The 19,903-nt window shown below is 27.7% G+C and overlaps 1 protein-coding gene across 1 annotated transcript in view; it reads right to left on the reverse strand.

Moving 5' to 3' along the window:
* The window catches only part of LOC111639160 (attractin-like protein 1), a 34,277-nt gene that overhangs the window by 2,761 nt on the left and 11,613 nt on the right, over positions 1-19,903 (reverse strand). The window contains exons 3-9 of the mRNA XM_023384960.1: positions 18,309-18,484; positions 13,066-13,073; positions 12,765-12,979; positions 12,112-12,310; positions 6,708-6,864; positions 5,309-5,427; positions 2,711-2,849 (exon numbers count right to left, since the gene is read on the reverse strand). Of these exons, the coding sequence (XP_023240728.1) occupies positions 2,711-2,849; positions 5,309-5,427; positions 6,708-6,864; positions 12,112-12,310; positions 12,765-12,979; positions 13,066-13,073; positions 18,309-18,484 (1,013 nt within the window). The remainder of the gene's footprint in view (positions 1-2,710; positions 2,850-5,308; positions 5,428-6,707; positions 6,865-12,111; positions 12,311-12,764; positions 12,980-13,065; positions 13,074-18,308; positions 18,485-19,903) is intronic.

Consider the following 19,903-nt stretch of genomic DNA (forward strand, 5'->3'; position numbering starts at 1 on the left):
TCTTCTATCTATCTATATAAATAAAAATGTAATGTTCGTTTGTTCCTACCGATTCCTTTGAAATTTTGACACAACGCTGCATTTGAATACGCACGTGTTTTTATATACTGTAATATACGTGTCAAAATTCAACCCCACTGAAGGGAGATGGTTAGGTTTAAGGCTTACGGTAAAGAACTCTGCTTCTATTTATACTATTTTAAATGCAGGTTTTTGCGGTTTTGATTGCGTTTTAATAGGGTACGTCAACAGAATGTACACTAAGAAGGAATTTTTCGATATTCCCCCGTGGGGGAGAGAGACAGAATTAAGGCTTACCGTGAAGAACTTGGCTTCTATTATATTATTTTAGATGTGGGTTTTTGCGTTTTTGATTGCGTTTTAATAGGGTACATCAAGAGAATGTACATTAAGAAGAAATTTTTCGAAAAATTTCCCCCCCATGGGGGAAGTGTTATACATTTATAATAGATACATTTTGAGCCACAACGTGTGGCAGGGTCTTATATAACAGAGGGAAAAGTATGGAAATTGGTAAAAAAAATGACTCCTCCAAAATTTTTACATTTTTTAGACCTTAAGACACCTTGCAATGTGAAGAAATGCAAAAAAATTTGGGTTTTTTGTATGTATGTATGGATGTTAATGTGAGTGTGAGAGTGTGTGTGAGGAACACAATTTTATTCATCCTCTTTGAACTACTGTACTTAATAACTACTGTACTTTTTTCAAAAATTTCTGAAATTTTGCAGAGAGATTTTTTTATTAGGAAGAATTGATACTATTAATTTTGGTGATTAAATGTCAAGGGAGTGGAAAAATAAAGGGGGTCCTGGATACCAAATTTGAGGGCGTCATTTTTATGATTAAAAAAAATATATAAAAACTAAAAAGAAAAAAGATTTAAATTTTACTTTTCCATACATTTTAATGTTTTTCTTCTAAAAGGAAAAAGGACATGGCTTTTAGAAAAGTATCAAAATTCAGTCAAAATTTTAAACAAAGTTGACTTAAAAGGACACTATTTTTTGATTTGATCCAAAATCAATCAGCTTTGCTTAAACCTCTGTTAATAAATTTAAAAAATTAAAATAAATTAAATTAATTACAATGTTGTTATTTTATTCTAATTGGAAAAATGTTTTCTTTAACATTTAATTAACAATTAATTTTGTTACATCTGATTAATTTTATTTTTTAGTTGCAGTTTAACACACATGCAAGTAACCCCAGGGTTTCCGACATGTCAGTCATTTTGCAAAAATACAGTATAATCCAAGTTGTTAACAAAGATGGGAAGTTGATGGAAAAATACACAACTCAGAGTTTTAGGAGTGAGAGTTGTGTTTTTTAAAATCAATTCTTACTCCTGACTTCCATAAAAAGATTTGATTCCTTGACTCCTGACTCCAACTCTGTCCCTGGTTGTTAATGTGCACTTTCAATTCGTGGAAATTTGTATAATTAAATAGCTTTATATTGATTTATTGTAATTTTTTGAACAGTTGCAAACATTGTAAAAATTTCATAAGGTTATGTGATCTATAATGAAACTCAAAAGCAGGTCACTTTACCATGTACACTATGTGACTTTTACATATAAATTCTTTCATAATAAATAATGCCATTTTATTACAATTTTAATATATTTGATACATAAATCACTAACATTATTTCTTCATATTGTGGAAAGATTTAATATATACATGTTATATCTCTTGATCAGAGTATTTTATAAGAAAAAATACTAACAATTAGTATAATTGGCATAATAATTACAGTGCAGCATAATGAAAAATAGGATAAAATGATCAGCACATATTAAGGCATTTTATATGCTTATTATTTCATGCTATTTTTCATTTATTTTAGTTAATTACTTGTTTAAATTAAATAAAAATAAACAATTTATATTCATTCTAGTAATGAATATTGTCAACTTTGATTTTATAATTTCCAAAATGACATATTATTTTTTGAAATTATCAAAAATTTTGTAAACCATTTGAATAAAATTAAAATCAAATAAATATTTCATTTCCAAATTAAAGCAATTATAACATATTAATGTAACAAGCATCATAATGATTTTTCATATAATTTCATACAGGTTTCTCAAATGTGCCACAAGAGATTGTGCAAAGAAGCTTGTAGACAAAGTATAAGGGATAAGTGTATATCATATTAATTAAAAGATGCATCATTTTCAGTCTACAATACTAGTAAGCAAAAATTAATTGTACAAAATATATGTAATGGTTGAATCACTTTCAACTATTGTAAACCCAGCTGCATTGCAACCAGTATGTTGTAAGGAATGAACTCGTTTTTTAATACTTGATATCAAGATGATAGCAAGAACATGACACACTATCCATTTTTTATTACTATTTTCAGTTTTATTTACTGTAAATAAACTTAAATACGACAATAATACAAAAATGGTAATACTTTGTGTATTAAATAGATGAAATAAAATGTATCGTGCAATTTCAGTGTGACGATATTGCAAAACTGAAATGATGCATCACATAACCAATACATTATACACTTATGCTTGATGTTTTGTCTGTACGCTTCTCTACATTATCTCCTATGGCACATTACTTTTAAAAAATCATGTATAAAATACAGATACATATTACTTGAAATCTTGATACAATACTTTAATAATTTATTGATTTAAGTTTTATTTGAGTGAAAATGTTACCTGTTTCTCGAACGAAAGTATAGCATTTCTCATCTTTTTGCCAACCACAATGATATTCTGTATGGCAAGCGTGGCAATTATGTAATTTATCACAGTTACTACTTTGAGCTTCTTCACACTGCTCAACAGCACTTATTTTCTAGATGAAATAAATGAAACATAAATTTAATATTTAATTAATACAGTTAAAGTAATAATTTACAAGAATATACACAATGATTCTTATACAAATATACAACTGAATCTCAAAAGATCATTTTCTTGAGCAGTTTTAAAACACAGAAAAAATTAACTAAAATATTATGATTAGAAAGTGTAGATTATAACTTAAATTTTCACAATCAAACTGTTTTAGTATTTTCCACCATAAAATTATTCTCTGGCACATCTTAACGCAAAATAAAAAAGTTTCACAAAAATTGCATCATAAAATATTTTCTCAAAAGTAATAAATTACTTTGCCTTGACATTTATATACAAATTATCAGCTTTTAAAATTAATTTAGGTTAATACAAGTTCATGATTGTTTTTCAGCAATTCTTTTAATTCAAAAAAGAATTACAAGAAGGCACTTAACATTTCTGTAACTCATTTATCAAATAACCACAAATGATATTGCAAATGACAAGCATTCACTTAGATTATCTATATTGCAGTTGTTGCCATCCTTCTATTCAGCACAATTTTTAGCTTATTTTACTTATATTTAACCTTGATTATGGTTCCTAAAAAATTGCAAGCATCTGTGATATTAAGCATAAGTTCATACTTAATGTATATATTAAGTCAAATTTCTAAAAGCCTATAATGTAAATTTCACAAAAAAAAAAAAAAAAATATTATAGATAAGTTCAATTGGAACCCAACAAAATCAAGGACAATTCCTTAAGGTCAGACTATACATTTGTTGGATATGCAAGACCTCTCCATCACATATATAAGGAAATTAGTAAAGTCACTGAACAATAAATCCTATACAAAAGGAATCCAATAATCTACTAGCTTTTATGTAATGATAAGGATCCCCCAACTCTAGCAATGTTCTGAAGTATAACTATTCCTCTTAAAGATGAGAAATTGCACATGATCTTCAGTACAGAGTGGCCACTTCAAGATTTTTAGAAGCATAACTGAAAAAGCATAAGTATGACATTCAAAAATTCAACCTAGTTATGACCCTTGCAGCCTATGCTCTTTCTGACTCTGTTGATGTGGGCTGGCAACAAGCTATAATCATTAAAGGCATTAGAAATATGCATCATATATACTGTAGAAACATTTATAAGTCGAATCTTTGATGGAAATGTAAGATTTGAAAAAAGTCATTTAAATGCTACTTCTGTAACAAATATCAGTCAAAATATTTCTTTGTCTCCATTTGTCTGAAGGCTTACATGTCAAAACATGTGATAAATTTTGAATAAATGGTTCTAATGCTATTTCTGATGTCTTTTGGCAAGATGAATATATAGAAAACCATTCATTTGGATATTCTTCATAAGTTGTTAACTAAAAAAAATTCATTAACCATTTAGAAGATGTATATTTTACTATATAATCAGAAACACACATTGTTGTATTTCTCATTATATAGAGTGTGCATCTACCAAGTGATCAACAGCCAGGAGTCTATTTGGAAATGCTTATCAATTGGTTGATTTGTAGCAGCATACAATGTGTCACCAGTAGTTGGTAGGTCATTCTCTAATCTACCCTTAAAGATTGGTGTGTATGATAGAAACCAGCAAATCACCAGAAACATTATAGGTGTTTTTGAATGATGCCTGGTCTCAATGATTGAACAAATGTGCATTTCTGGAAGACCCTAAGTAAGCAAACCAAATGCCATAATCTGTATCATATAAAACCAACTATATCATTAGCTTATTTATTTATCTGCTAGTCACCTAGATGAAACCAGAGTATCTAAGCTCATTTGTCTTCAAAACTCTACTGCAATGCACCACCACTGCTAAGCTGGTGTGCTTTGCAGGAAATTTTTAAATAATCTTTGTTACATATAGTATAATACTCTATTTACAAATAATAAACATGTTTTAATTTTTAAAGAAATAATGCTAACAATGTAAAATTTTATATTTCCTTTATTTACAGTTTATTCAAATGTTTAATAATCCACTGAACAAATCTCTAATTTTAATAATCTTTATTATTATGTAATACCAAACAATCTGCTTTATTTTTAGTTATTTTTGACTATAGGTAAGCAGATATGCTTCCAGTTTGTTTTAATTTTAATAATGTAATAAATTAATTTTGAATTTAGAAATTTCTTGAAAAGAATTAGGCCTCAGCAGGACTCCAACCTGCTCTGGCCATAAGTAATTCAATCCAGTTATGAGCTGTTATCTTAATTATCATGACTGAACAAACACAAAAACTAAAAACAACTAATTAACAAAACCAATGGTAAAAAAATCTTAGATAAATGTTTTTGCTCTTTATTACAACCAGCTTTGACTACATTAAAAATAATGCAGATCTTATTTAATAATTTTAAGTAACTAAAATCAATAATATTGCATGGTAATGATTAATAATTTTAACAGTTACTGATAATTAACAGTTAAAAATACCTTCATTCCTGTATTGCATTTTCCATGATAGCATGATGTTCCACACCAAACACAATTGTAAGTATTCTCAATACAACTTGGACATAACGTTTGCCGTCCACAGAGATATGTAACATTTACTAATATTAAAAATATAAATACTCATAATTAGACATGATAACAGTACTAAATTCTGCCAATACCAATATAAATAACCTCAGCTAGACATAAATACCAATAAGCCAGCAAAAATAAAAGAAATAAACTGAAAATAAACATTTTCTTCCCTTTAAAATGGTCATCCTTAGGTTCAAAGAATGCAGATATTCATGAATTAATTAGTTTATAACTGAATTCTTCATACCTGAGGATGACCATTTCAAATGAAAAAAAAAATGTCTATTTTCAGTTTATTTCTTTTACTTTTGCTGGTCTATTGGTATTTACATCTAGTTGAGGTTATTTATATTAATTTATACCAGTAGTTTTGTAAAGATTGTACCAATACCAATAATTTTCTAACTGATCCAGTTCTATGTACACTTCTATCTACATTTTAAAAGTGTTGTAATATATGAAAGTATGAAAGCTCATTAAGTTAGAGAATATTCACTTCATTCACTAACTGTTTAAATTCAAATATAAAGAAATAAAAGTTTACAAATCAATTTATAGGCTCCTTTCAGCTTACTGTATACAAAGTCTGCAGTAAGCCATTAAGATTTAACCTACACATTGTTGTATTTCTGACTGTATAGGAAGTGCGCATCTAACAAGTGACCAACAGCTAAGTTTATTTGAAAATGCTTATCAATTGGTTGGTTGGTAGCAGCAAATGATGTGTCACCAGTAATTGGTAGGTCATTATCTAATCTTCCCTTAAAGATTGGTATGTCTGATAACCACCACCAAATCATCAGAAACATTATAAGACCCTACATAAGCAAACCAATGACATAATCTGTATCATATGAAACAAAGTATATCATTAGTTTTACTTATTTATCTATAGTCACCTATATAAAACCTGAGTATCTAAGTGCATTCATCAGCAAAATCTCCTGCAAAGCACTGCCAAGCTAATGATTGCCAAAAGCAACAACTGTATGTCATATGACAATCAATGGCAAATCAAACACAGAAAGGACATTCTATCTACTGTGGATTAGTTTTACAGCACAGTACATCCATCCCATGTTCAAATGCCTGGCAAAATGTTATCAAAGATGCCTATTGAAAAAAAACTGGAATACCAGTTTTTAAACAAACCAATTCTGATAAGTCAATATGTCAGTGTCAGATTGGTATTGGTTACATCTCTACTCATAACATTACAGTATTAAGCAAATACATAAATTTCATTTTAATTACTGTATATAAAACAATAACAAAGACAACAATATTTATAAATGTACTGTACCTCCTCTTCGATAACATGATGTATGGTATGTTTTGACACGATCTGGAATAACTGAAAACAACTGGCATAAACTCATTTCATAATTCCAGACACAATTAACACCTAATGCAGATTTTTCACAAGCATCAGCACTATGATATTGTTTACAACTTCCTAAATATAAAAATAATCATTTTTTAATTAATAAATTATAAAAAATATATGCTATAAATAAACAATATTTAGGTTGCTAATAATTTCTGTCATATGAATTGCTCCTTTCCAATTAAAATCAATATATAGACAGTCAAAATCCATAATTTGCTAGGAATTATCACATCCACAGATGCCATAATCTCCAATCCAACAACAACTTTATTTTACCTAGATGCATTTTGGAAATTACAATATTGGGTTTTCTTCTGTACAAGCAAAACAAGCCAAAAACAATTTTTACACTAATAAATACATAAAAAGAATTACAATGAATATACAATATACAATAATGCCCATTAAAAGCTGTTAAACATTTTATCTTCCAATTTCAATCTAACAACCATTTAACTACTTTCATACAACAACCGTTTTCATCTATTTTTAAAAACTTAGCTTTTTTTTGAATGTTTACATATTGATGTTTATCTTAGTTTAAATTACACTTGACAGGTTACCACTTGCCAGAGTTTGATAAGTTTGATGNATATAAAATATTAAAATAATGCTTTCCAGTTATTAATAATTACTTCTAGCTTCAATTTTTCTTTAGAAATGTCATCCTTAATTTTAGAACTGATATAAAAATATTTATACATTATATGTAGAAAACTTCTAATGATGAAGGATTAATCTCTCAAAAGCACTTAATGTGAAATAATAACAATTTTAAAAAATGCACAAAGTTCAGTGCATTCTTGGATTCATAATGCATGCATGAGAATAGAGTAAATTGGTAAATAAGAAAACAGAAGTAGTCTGCTTTCAGATATGTAATTTTCTTCAATATCATCATAATGATAGGAGATAGTTGGAGATAGTTGGTGGAGACAGAAAAATAGTTGGTGAAAAATAGATTTTTGTGTACTTTGTTTAGATGAGAAGAAAATCAGACATTGTTAGACATTTTGTGATTGGTTTCAATTGGAGTTGGATTAACAAAATCATGGATAGACTAAAACATTGTGACAGCAGTAGAAATTTATGTTTGGGATCAAATAAAGTAGCAATTAGAAAACAAAGACAAGTGCAGCCTAAACCACGTACAGTACTTAATACCGAAAATGGTATATTTCAATTTGTTGGTCTAAAAATATGGGATAAGAGACAAAATTATGAAAAAATAGTGATTAACATAGCATATATGACGAGAAGGCAAAAGTCTGCACCAAACATGAACACAGATCAAGAATGGAGGCAACAGCAACAACTATTGTTTACTCTCTACAAATGCAACCAGAAATACTGTAAAGTTTGGTTGGAAATATAGATTTGACCTTTCCATGATAAACCAAAAAAAAAAATTTGTTTTTTAAAAACATTGTACAATAGCATTAATCAACAACAATGTAAAAGATAATGGATTATTCAATAAAATCACAAAGATATTACTATGCTTATAAATACAAAAACATTATTAAATGTCATAATGTGCTAGTAATAAACTAAACAATGTATTAATAATCAAAATTATATGATTAATACAAACAANTCATTCATTATATTATAAATAAATCAATCTAAACATCTTCATTATATTTTGTTATACATTGCTTGGACTTTATACAGCAAAATAAAATCAAAATATTGTAATGGAATACAATTTTGTATTGGCTGTACATTGGCATAAAATGCCAAACCCTCATATATATATATATATGAGGGTTTGGCATTTTATACATATATCCAGTGATAACAGAAAATCTTCTTGGATAGTTATAACACTACTTGTGAATGAAGTACAACAGAAATTTCAAGACAAACAAACAGAAGTAGATGACCTCTTATAATTAGTCAAAACTGAAATGTGGAAGTGAATAAACCAGCACTCTACTTCCAGCATAGTAAAAATTATATTTTGTACTATGCTGGAGGTAGAATACTGCTTTATCATTCAATTCCATATTTCAGTTTTGACTCTAATTATAAAAAAAATCATTTACTTGAATTAATTTTCTGTTTAGTGTTTAGTGTAGTGTCCAATGTCATTAGAACTGCATCACAAGTTTAGAGATGATTCAAAATTTTAAATTTGGCTAAAAACCAATTTGATATTAGAACTGGAATGTTTTGAAACATAAATTTCTAGGATTTGAACAAAAAGACTGGGCTTATCAGCAAATATATGTGAATTTGTTTTTATTTTTTCTTTTGTTAATATTTTGTAGTTCCTAAACTCTCAAAGACTTTCTTCTTGCATGTATCCTTCCAATTAAATAAGCTTATACACTATACAGTAATACCCCAAACTTAAGCGATAGGTGGGACCGAGCGGTAACCGCGTAAGTCAAATTCGCATAAGTCGGGACATAATTTCGCATATAAATACATACAAATAATTTTTAATTGGGGCCAGAGACTAAAAAAAACAATAATTTAGAAAAAAATGTCTAATAAAATCTTAGATAATACATATGTATAACAAATTAGGCCTATATTATTTTACAATTTTTCACATTTACTTGATTATCACGCCATAATTTTAACATTGTTTCCATCTCAGCGATAATACTGTGATGTTTACGAATGATGCTTGAATTTAAAGATTGAGCATTTTTCACAGCTTCGACAATTTTTTCTTTGCCTTTTATAATTGTTCTGACCGACAATTCCGATAGATCAAACTTCTTTGCCAATTCACAAATTTTCATTTTTGTATCGAAGTCTTTAATAATGGGTACGTTCGTAAAGTCGAACGAGTTAAAAGCGTTAGTAATGAATCGTTTGAAAAGTCTAATGAAATAGGAATAACAATGACTTCATTCTCGCTTAACTTGTTCGACTTTACGAACATACCCAATGTTAACTTTACATTCCAAAGATAAAGTTTTTCTTTTCTTGTTTGATGCAGAAGAATTAGTTCTACTTCCTTTGGATGATATAGTAGAGTCTCTCCAGTCTCCGTATATATAACAAACACAGAAATAAATAACACAAAATAAATTGTAGCTATGTGTGGATTCTGCGCGATACATCCGAACATGTAAGCTGAACAATAGTGTGGGGGGTGTGAGTAATCAAGGACTGCATGGCACTCAAACAAAAGATGAATCGACAAGATATGAAAATCGCGTAACTCAGAGTTCGCATAAGTCGGGGTACTACTGTATACAGTTTCTATATTTAACTTAATTTTCAAGAATATAAATTGAAATACTAATAAACAAGATCCTATTTTACTTAGTTAATAAATAGTTTTATATATAAATCAAAGACTTTTTATTATCATTACAATATTGCTGATTGTCAGACATAAGTAAAGGATTTTTGGACAGACCTCACATACTATTTTCAGTGTAATCAGTGTGATATAGAAAATATATATCATCATTTTTTGTTTAATTTTTGCACAGATAAATTAACTTATTGATAATTCTATAATTTTTCTGAACTAATTAAGTCAAGGTAAGTGATAGAACCACTCTTATTCATTCAAAGTTCTGGGAAAACAAAAATAATTCTGATTTGACAGACATCTTCCAAAACCATGTGGAAAATGTTTCACATATGCATATAAACTTTGATATTTATTTTACAGTTTGGTCATAAGACATTTATGATAGCATAATATACAGAATATGTTAATGAAATGTTAATTTAGAGTGAAAAAGTAATGTTTTTTATAATTTACAAGTTAACAAATGATAATTTAAGTAAATCCATTATTCTACGGATTACATACACTTTCAAATTGAATTCAATTCTATTAAATTTTAAATTATTATTTATTAAATAGTATAACTGCTAAAATGGTTTATTTTAAAAATACTTTATTGAAAAACTATTCCTAATTGATTAGAATCCTACTTTATTTAAATCTCATTTCAGAATAAAATATTATAAATATGGAAATTTTTTTACATATTATACATTAGGATACATTTAATGTCAAAATTTAGTACAAGTCCAACATCACTTTTCTGATATCCTTCATTTCAAAGCCTTACTGAATTAAGTTTTTCCAGATCAATAATCATATAGTACAGTAATAACTCAATAATAAATCCTGCACAACTAGTTACAGGTCTTCCATATTGCTAAAGCACTATAGACTGTACTTCAATAATACATATAATTTGTTTGGAAGAAAAGCATCACAACTCAAAAAATTACCATTTTACTTTTACATAGAAAAAAAACAAAATTTGTAACATTTTTCTTATAAAAATCAATGATTTTTGATATATGACAGTCTTCTTCCAAATGAACCATATGTTAAATGTGAACTAATGAGTATGTTTAATATCAGTGATGTTTGCATCTTGTTCTTTTATATATACAATATTTATGGGTATATATAAATAAATAAAGATAAAAATCACATAAAATTGAGGAATCACTAACAATTGTAATATAGACAATTCAAGTGAATGCAAATTACATAAATGTCATCTGTAACCAGAACAAATTTAGTGGTTATAGGAATTTTAAGTGCCCTCTCAAAATTTTGTATGAATTAAAAGATGCCAAAAAATTTCTGCTACACTTGTATATTTACCATATTTACTTACATATAAGACAAGATTTTTATTAATTTATCACAGCTTCAAATTCCTAGGTTGTCCTATACACACAAGCAAAAGATTCTTTGAATATTGCAAATAATTTTTGTGGACTGTGTATTTGCATTTTTTACCAAATGCTTACTCTCTTGTATTTAAAAACATAAGTATTTTATCTAGGTTGTTTACTTTTGACAATATACAAGACCAATTCAAAGATGAATAGCAATAGGAAAAGCAAAGCTTTTGAATTGAATTCCATATTGAAATTTCAAAATCACATGGAAGCACAATCCACGTAAGTTTTAATCCATTCCCACGTGAAAACAGATGATTATTCAAAAATCAATAATTCAAATAAACTCATAAGTGTAATAGACAGAGAGTGGATTCGACTGTTAAGAATTGTTTCGACTGTTAAGAATTGTCAAAAAAAAAAAAAAAGTTTCTGATTGTCCAGTTTTACACGAACAAATTATATTGTTGATTTTACAAGATTTTTCCTTAAAGTTTTTAAAATGCTAGTAATTTTTGCAGGATAATGTGTGCATTTATCTTTATTTGATATTTTACTTGTGATTAAATAAAATAAAATTATAATTATATTAATAAATCTAATATTTCTTTATTTTGATCTTTAAAGTCACACCTCGTCCTATATGTGAGGTCATCTTATATTTGTATATACATTAATATATATAATGTATAGATATAAGAATTAATCTTAAAATAATTGTAAAATAAGATTGGTTACCTAAATCATATGCTAAAAAATCAGAAGAAAAGCACTGGTCGCCACTGCTATGAGATGTACCATTATATATATTTCCACCAAACACAAGCATTAAGCCATGATGAATAACTGCACTGTGTAGGTAACGGTGTGAATGACTAGGAGTTAACAATTTCCTATTCAAAATAATTTTTTAAATTTATTACTTAAATCTAATTCAGAAAAAGTTTAAGTCTAAAATAACTAATCATTTCTTAAAATTTATAAAAAAATCTTAATCTAAAAATTATAATAAAAAAATTAATAAAATGTCCAAAATATCTGTTGTTTCATAATTTTCATTTACATACATACTTATAATATACAGGTATTTTTAAATTTTTATATTTTGTAATTAACAAAAGATATTTTCAACTAATTTTGATCTGTATGAAAACAAAGTAAATTTTTACATTCTAGCAGATTCTGTTGCTGCCAGGCAGATATTTTAAACTGATATAAATTTCTGCATTAGTATGCAGAGCTTTGTATCAATAAAATATACTACAAAAAAAAAATTTTTAATAAAGAAATGATATTTATAATACAGTTCTTGGAAACTTTGCTTCCAAATTTAAAAAAATATCTTACCACTCATGCTGCCAAACATTATAAGCATACAAAAAATCTACTAAAGCACCTTCGGGACCAAAAGATTGATAACCACCATACACATATATTCTCTGTGTTCTCTTGTCATAAACACTTGTGTGTCCAAATCCTCCTTTAACAATAGCTCCTTTTGTTGAAGTAAGTTCCCAATTTCCAGTAGCTAAAATAAAAGGAAGAAATAATTCAAATTTTACATTACAAAGAAGATAAAAATAATGATTACACTACAGAAAATATATTTTGTTTTACAAACGATATTAAGTTGTACATAAGCTCAAACATAAGTTGCTAATTGAACATTAATAAGTATATTTTTTGTAAGCTAAAGCTTTTAACTTATTCAAATCATATATAAAAATTATTTTTTATTATAATATAGCAATTATGAAAATTAAATAATAAAGAAAACAAATTTATATTAACAATTTTATTAACAGACATAGAGGCTAATTGTATGATGGCATAAAAGCAGATTATTACAAATTCCATTTTGTATTGTAACAGTGTAACAAGAAATGAAAATAAATCAGAAAAAAATCAGCATCAAATTACTCTAAATTATATGAAGTTAGAAGCAATACTTTTGAACAGTGGATAGTTGGTAAAATTAACAATACAGAATACTAGCAAGGTATTGACATATACAAATTATTATATGATACATAAAAGCTTTTCCAAACATAGAAGATAACAGATAATAAACAGAGAACATCTCATATTATATATATCTAGCAAAAGCCCACACATTCACTGTCAAAAATGTATTTTCAATGTAAATTTCTTAATTGTCAACACTGAAAAATTGAATTTGCTCTCCTAATATCAATAAGTACAATTCACACAAAGGACAAATTTCACATCAAATGAAAAAATGAATTAAATCTCAAACATGTAATTTTAGTAACTACACAGATAAATCCAAAATTAAGCACAATTTTAAAAATTCATATTTCAGTGAATTTTCATCCTAAATCAATGCAGTTTTCACAATTTTTAAAAAATTTACAGGCATTTTATAGACAATCAGTAAAAGGAGTGGGATGTACAGTTCATAGGCAGAAATGAGGTGCAAAAGAAATTCACAAACCTATTTCATTACATTTGAGCACTTCCTAGTACAGAAACAAGTTTCAAGGACAAATCTTTGCTTGATTATTCTACACAAGTTAATTCAAAAAATATAATGGTAAAGGTCAAAATGGAAATTTTAAAATGTAAGAAACATTAGCATTACACTTCAGCTATAAATCTAAATTATTTTAGAAAAACCTGTACAGATATGATATATAGATATATCATATCTATACAGTAGTATTACTGTCTACACCAGAGGATACATATATCTATAATCTACTATATATGTAGCCTCTGGTATAGATTCATTTAATAATGTATTTATATCAGAGATGGCAGCACAATAAACAATTTGAAAATATTCTTCAATTACATCAACATTGTATTTCCATACATTAAATCCATACCGAAAGAACACAATTTCACATCCCTTGATTTGTCAACATCTTTTCAAACAATAATTTTGAGTTTAGCATCTATCAGAAAAAATAACTTGTCTCCACTTTTCCTAATTAAAGGATCTTATCAATTTAGTAAGTTTGCCACCAGATGGTGTATGTTATTAAGATTACAGTCCTAAGACTCAAGATAAACTCTGGGCAGGTTGAAAACCCCAGAATTTTTCAGGGAGTGATTGGTACCAGATAGGTCAACCTTGTCCTTCATCACCCAGATGTCCCATTGTGGGTCTTGTTGAAACCACATTAAGCTTGAAAAAGATTACCTTAATACTCATAAGACAAAAACTGTCAAAACTAGTAGAAATTATATTAATTGTTTCTTAATCTTTATATTAATTGTTTCTTGTTCTTGTTGTATAAGTGTTATAAAATAGTTCACAAGATACGCACTTTATTTAAGGACATGCTTCAAGGAGAAGGAGTGCACAAGAATTAAGGATAATAATCATTTATCATATAATAACTGTTGTCCTCTAATTTTTGTGGACTCCTCCTTGATGCAACAAGTCTTAAATAAAGTAAGGTTCTTGTAGACATTTTTATAACAGTAGTAAACCTATCTGTTAATGTTGCTTTTGCATCTCAGATAAGGACACACAAATATTTGTCCAGCCTGCATTAAAGTCAGAACTAGAAATAGTGGGGTTCCCGATTAAATCCAAAACCTAGATAATGTATATAAAAATTAAAAAAATGTGAATACAACAAAAATTAAAACCAACAGAACATAAAGAGTAAACAGTGTTGTAACAAGAAGATATTGCCAATATAAAAGAAAATACATATATATTGTAAACATGTCAAAAAGAGTTAAAATAAAGTGACATAAATGCAAACAATGAGAGTTTATAGGTGTTCAGTCAGGAAAGCAAACCCCAACACAGGTAATTGTAAATATGATAAAGCAGGAAAATAGAATAAACTTTTGATAAATAACTTTAAATTAATAGAAGGAAGAATGTCATAACAGAATCGTTAGAATTGTCATAATATCAAAACACAATAGTTTAAAACATTAGGAAAAGAGCTAAGGTTCAATAAACAATTCTTGGATGGATTCAAAATGATATATCAAATTGTACTCGGACAATTGACATTTCTTGTATTCTAATCTGATTCTTGTTATACCTGGAAGCAGAGTGATGGATGACCAATTGGGAAGCAAAGAAGGAAGAGCTAAACCAATCAGAACCCTATTAATCTGCTAAATCCTATATAAACTGCAGAATCAAGAACACTGGGCACTGTTCACCTACATTCTCTCCCATCTGACCTTCTTCCATAACTGCTTAAAGTCAGTGCAAGTTCTAATTTTTCATTTTGTGTCTGTATTTCTGCTTTGTCTTCTCAACTGAGACCATCTAAGACTTTCACCAGCTCACTTAATTAACTCCATATAAGCTCTACATTTGAGATCAACACACCCCAGGGCATCCACCTTGCCAAGAAACACATCAAGGGAAATTACATATATTCAAACTTGAGATATTTAGAAGTGATTTTAAAAAATTATTGTATGCTCCTTTTGAATGTTTATAGTAAATGGATTAATCTTTTGAAGGAGACTTGTTTCAGTGCCCACACTCCTACATACTCACCCAACTGCTCATCCACTCTGACTAGGAGACAAGTAATCCATTCCCCTGTCAGTATCCATAATCACTAAGAACTCCAAAAGCAACAGCAACAGCAACAGCAACAGTTATTCAGTTTCAAAATTTAATTATTTATATGACAAAATTAAGTACAAATTGTACAAGATAAAAACCTGTGTATCTCTCCCATTCCCACAATCTTTGCTTGTAGCACAGCATAAGATACAGATTATTGAAGTTGTTTAAGATCTTCCTTTTCAGTTAAATAAGGGCTGGTGAAAAAGTACAGAAAACTTAAATAAGGAATCAAAACTTTAGTGCATATTAGTTCAATAATAAGAAACTAAAACAAATTTATTACAAATCATGAAAGAAGTACAAAGTATCAAAAATACAACTACAACTTGGCCATTTCAGCCTCAGTGCAAAATTACAAACCAAGTTGTATGATATGAAATTGTTAACACCTAGAAATCAAGAAACTTTATTTTGGGCAGAAGACATATTAAGACAAATAATCAGATTTCTGCACTAATATATTANCACACAAATTCTTAGTTCCTATCTGCCCTTTATAATGTGATGCTTTTTGATGTATATTTTTATGAATTTAATCCCTTTGTGCATTTAATCTTTTAGGTTTATTTTTGTTTTTGTTTTTTATATTGCCTTATTTTATTATTTATATTAATATGGCTTCAATCTATTTATTATAGTTAGTTTGTATATTGATTGGCTAATTTAGTTTACGTTTTAATTTGAATTTGTAATGTTCGAAAGTTCCATTTTAACACAATTTTCAAATTTGTTCGATAGCCTTCATCTGATGATGGCCTATTCCATTAGGCTGAAAGCGTTTGTGATTTAATAAATATTCTCAGCGAAATTTTGGAAGCAACTATGTCTTAATTTTTAAAAAAAAATTTTATCATCCAGCAAAAATTTAAAACTTAAAAAAAAAAAAAATATTCTCAGCGTTACAAGGTGTTAAATGTTTTATTAAATAATAATAACAGCAAAAAGTTTAGAATAACTCCAAAGTTTGAAAATGACGAAAAGGCACAACTTAGAAGTTCTTTTTTTATACAAATACCTACTATTATATAAATGTGATCATGATCATTGAGCAAATAACTATTAAAACTGTGCATTGAGCATTAAACCTATAGGACGCTGCATAGAATAGCTCTGTTACCTATCTTGTCTTTATGTCACATTTATATACAGATAAAAGCATTACAGTATGTAATTTTTTTTATCTATATATAAATGTAACATTAACAAAAATCTGCTTTATTGGAGTTCACTTTAACCAGTTTTTCTCATTTTTTAAAAAATTTTTTAAATTTAATATAATATATAAAACAATATATAAAAAACAAAACTTAAAAAAATTTATTCCCATTCTCAAAATTTGAAATTAACAAACAATAGGTACAGTATAATCATCTCTTCTAACAGTTGGATGAGATGATACTGTCCTTATTAATAATATAAGTGGCAGTGTAATTTATGAGATTATTTAATTTTAAAATATTACTAGGAACAATTCTAAACACTTCTCTATTCATTGATAACAGACTCATTTTATATGGTTTAACATTGTTCCCAGTATACCAGCTTGAACATCATTTCATACATTTTATATTTGTATTTATCAAATTTTAATGATTATTAATGTTTAGGAAAACATTACTGTTTATTTAGTTATCATATTTAAACAAATTAAACCAATATTAAACAGAGTAATAAAGAACAATTGTCATTCTGCTCAATTTTTTTTATCAGACTATATTAAAGCTAATTTAATAATTAGAAATAAAATAATTTCGCTAGAGAAAGGCAGTTAAGCCAGTATCTCATGATAAATTTAATAATTAGAAATAAATTAAGTTTGAATTTAAATTTAGAATAGCATCAACCTGGAATAGGACTCAAACCTGCAACTCCAATAAATATAGCCCAATAACTAATCCAATAGATCATTTGGCAATGCTAATTGAATTGGGTTATTATATAAAGAATAATTAAATTTAAAGCTGGAAAAGATATTAGATGACAAAACCGAGATTTCTATTTTAATAATTTGTCTTAATTTTTCATATTTTAATTATATCTTAAGAAAGGTCAGAGTTAATTTGATTTTAAATATTTTTGTCTTTATTTTATTCATTTATTTACTTTAAATCGAAAATATTTAATGTTATTAATAGTTAGACATGTTTAATTAAATTTATTTTAAATATTCACTAAGTTTTTGATGGTGTATAATTTTTTACAAAAATAATTATATTCAGGAATTTATTAGGAAAATTTATTTGAAATTATTAATTGAGTATAGTATTTATAATTTAAAATAAAAACGAGTGTTATCAAATGTATAAAATAAATACCTGTATAACCAGGATTGCATATACAAATATGCTGTTCTTTTTCGCAATAGCCATGTTCACAACCATTAGAGCATATGGATATGTCACAAGCTTCTCCAGTCCAACCTGCTGAACAGGTACAAATACCATCTACGCACGGTCCATGACCTGAACAATTCTTTGGACAGCTATTGATACTGTTAAATTATAGAAAATAACAATTACAATTTAAATTTTTCCTTATGAATGTGTTTCATGATGTGTCAAACTACATGAAACAGTCATGGCTACCATTACAGATGATAAAATGACAATTAGCATTAGACTGAAAGCCATTGAAAATTGTATTTAGCATAAAAATTCCTTAATTGCATTTGAATCATTAAAATGTGATATTATTTTTGGCATGTTCAAAACAAATTTACCCAGCAAATCAAATACTATGTAAGCATGTAAAGAAGAGCCTGTTTGTCAGAACTATTCAGAAGTTAGTCAAAATGCATTCAAACAAGACCAACAAGCAATCATTCAGTTTTCAATGCAGAAGAAGTTTCTCCAATGGAAATTTATGCACAGAAAGTTCTGTATGGCACCCCATGTGTCACAGATAACAGTAAACAACTAGTGTCAGAAATTTCTTGATGGATATCAGAACACATCAGATACAGATTGATTCAGGACCCTAGACTCATAAACTAAGAATGTTCAATGAGTAGACACACTAATTCATGGAAATTGACATACAACTGTACAAGCAATAGCAAATGTCATGGATGTCAGTGTCAGAACTACTCACTCCATTTTGCATAGCCTGAAATACCAAAAAATCTGCAGCCAGTAGGTTTCTTACAACTTGTTGCCAGAACAGAAAGCTAATCACATGGCAATGCCACTGGAATATTTGATGCAGTAGAAACAAGGTGATTCATTTTTAATGAAAATAGTAGGCAAAGATGTAACAGGGTATCATCCCCATAAACCAGTTAGCAAGTTGGCAACTATACATTGGAAGAACCTGATGTTGCTCCAAAGAAGAAAATCAAGGTAATTATCTCTACAGGAACTAATGTTGATTTTCTTCTTTGACCACAAAAATCTACTGCTAATGATGCAACCAATGTGAATATGAATGCAGAACAGTATGGGCTGTATGGCCAAATCCTGGAATCCTGGATAATTTGTGCAGAGCCCACAAAAACTAACTATCAAAGTCATCATCAAAGTAAAAAATTATAAATATGCATAAAATTTCTGCTTTTTAAACATGTTCTGAGTAGCTTTTATTTTGCAAATATAATATATTATACTATAAAAGTTCACAAAAATAATTGAAGAATAAAAAAAATTGCACATTTTGTCCTTACTACACCTCAGGAACATAACATTCTTACAGCAAAGTCAATCTTTTATAGGAGGCTCTAAGCTGTCTCAATATCTAAAATGTACCAATATGTAAAATTGCCAGAGAAAATTTTTTTAACAATTTTAAAAATATATTAATCAAATATGTCATACTATGTTTATTCATTGTTTTCAATTAAAATTATAAATAAAAATATTAATTTTAAAAGAAAATGTAATGTCTAATAACTACACTCAAGGTTGAATCTACAAAG

This window comes from Centruroides sculpturatus, unplaced genomic scaffold (genome assembly GCF_000671375.1).
Source record: "Centruroides sculpturatus isolate CEXI.00-Female unplaced genomic scaffold, Cexi_2.0 scaffold1206, whole genome shotgun sequence".
Lineage (NCBI taxonomy): Eukaryota > Metazoa > Arthropoda > Arachnida > Scorpiones > Buthidae > Centruroides > Centruroides sculpturatus.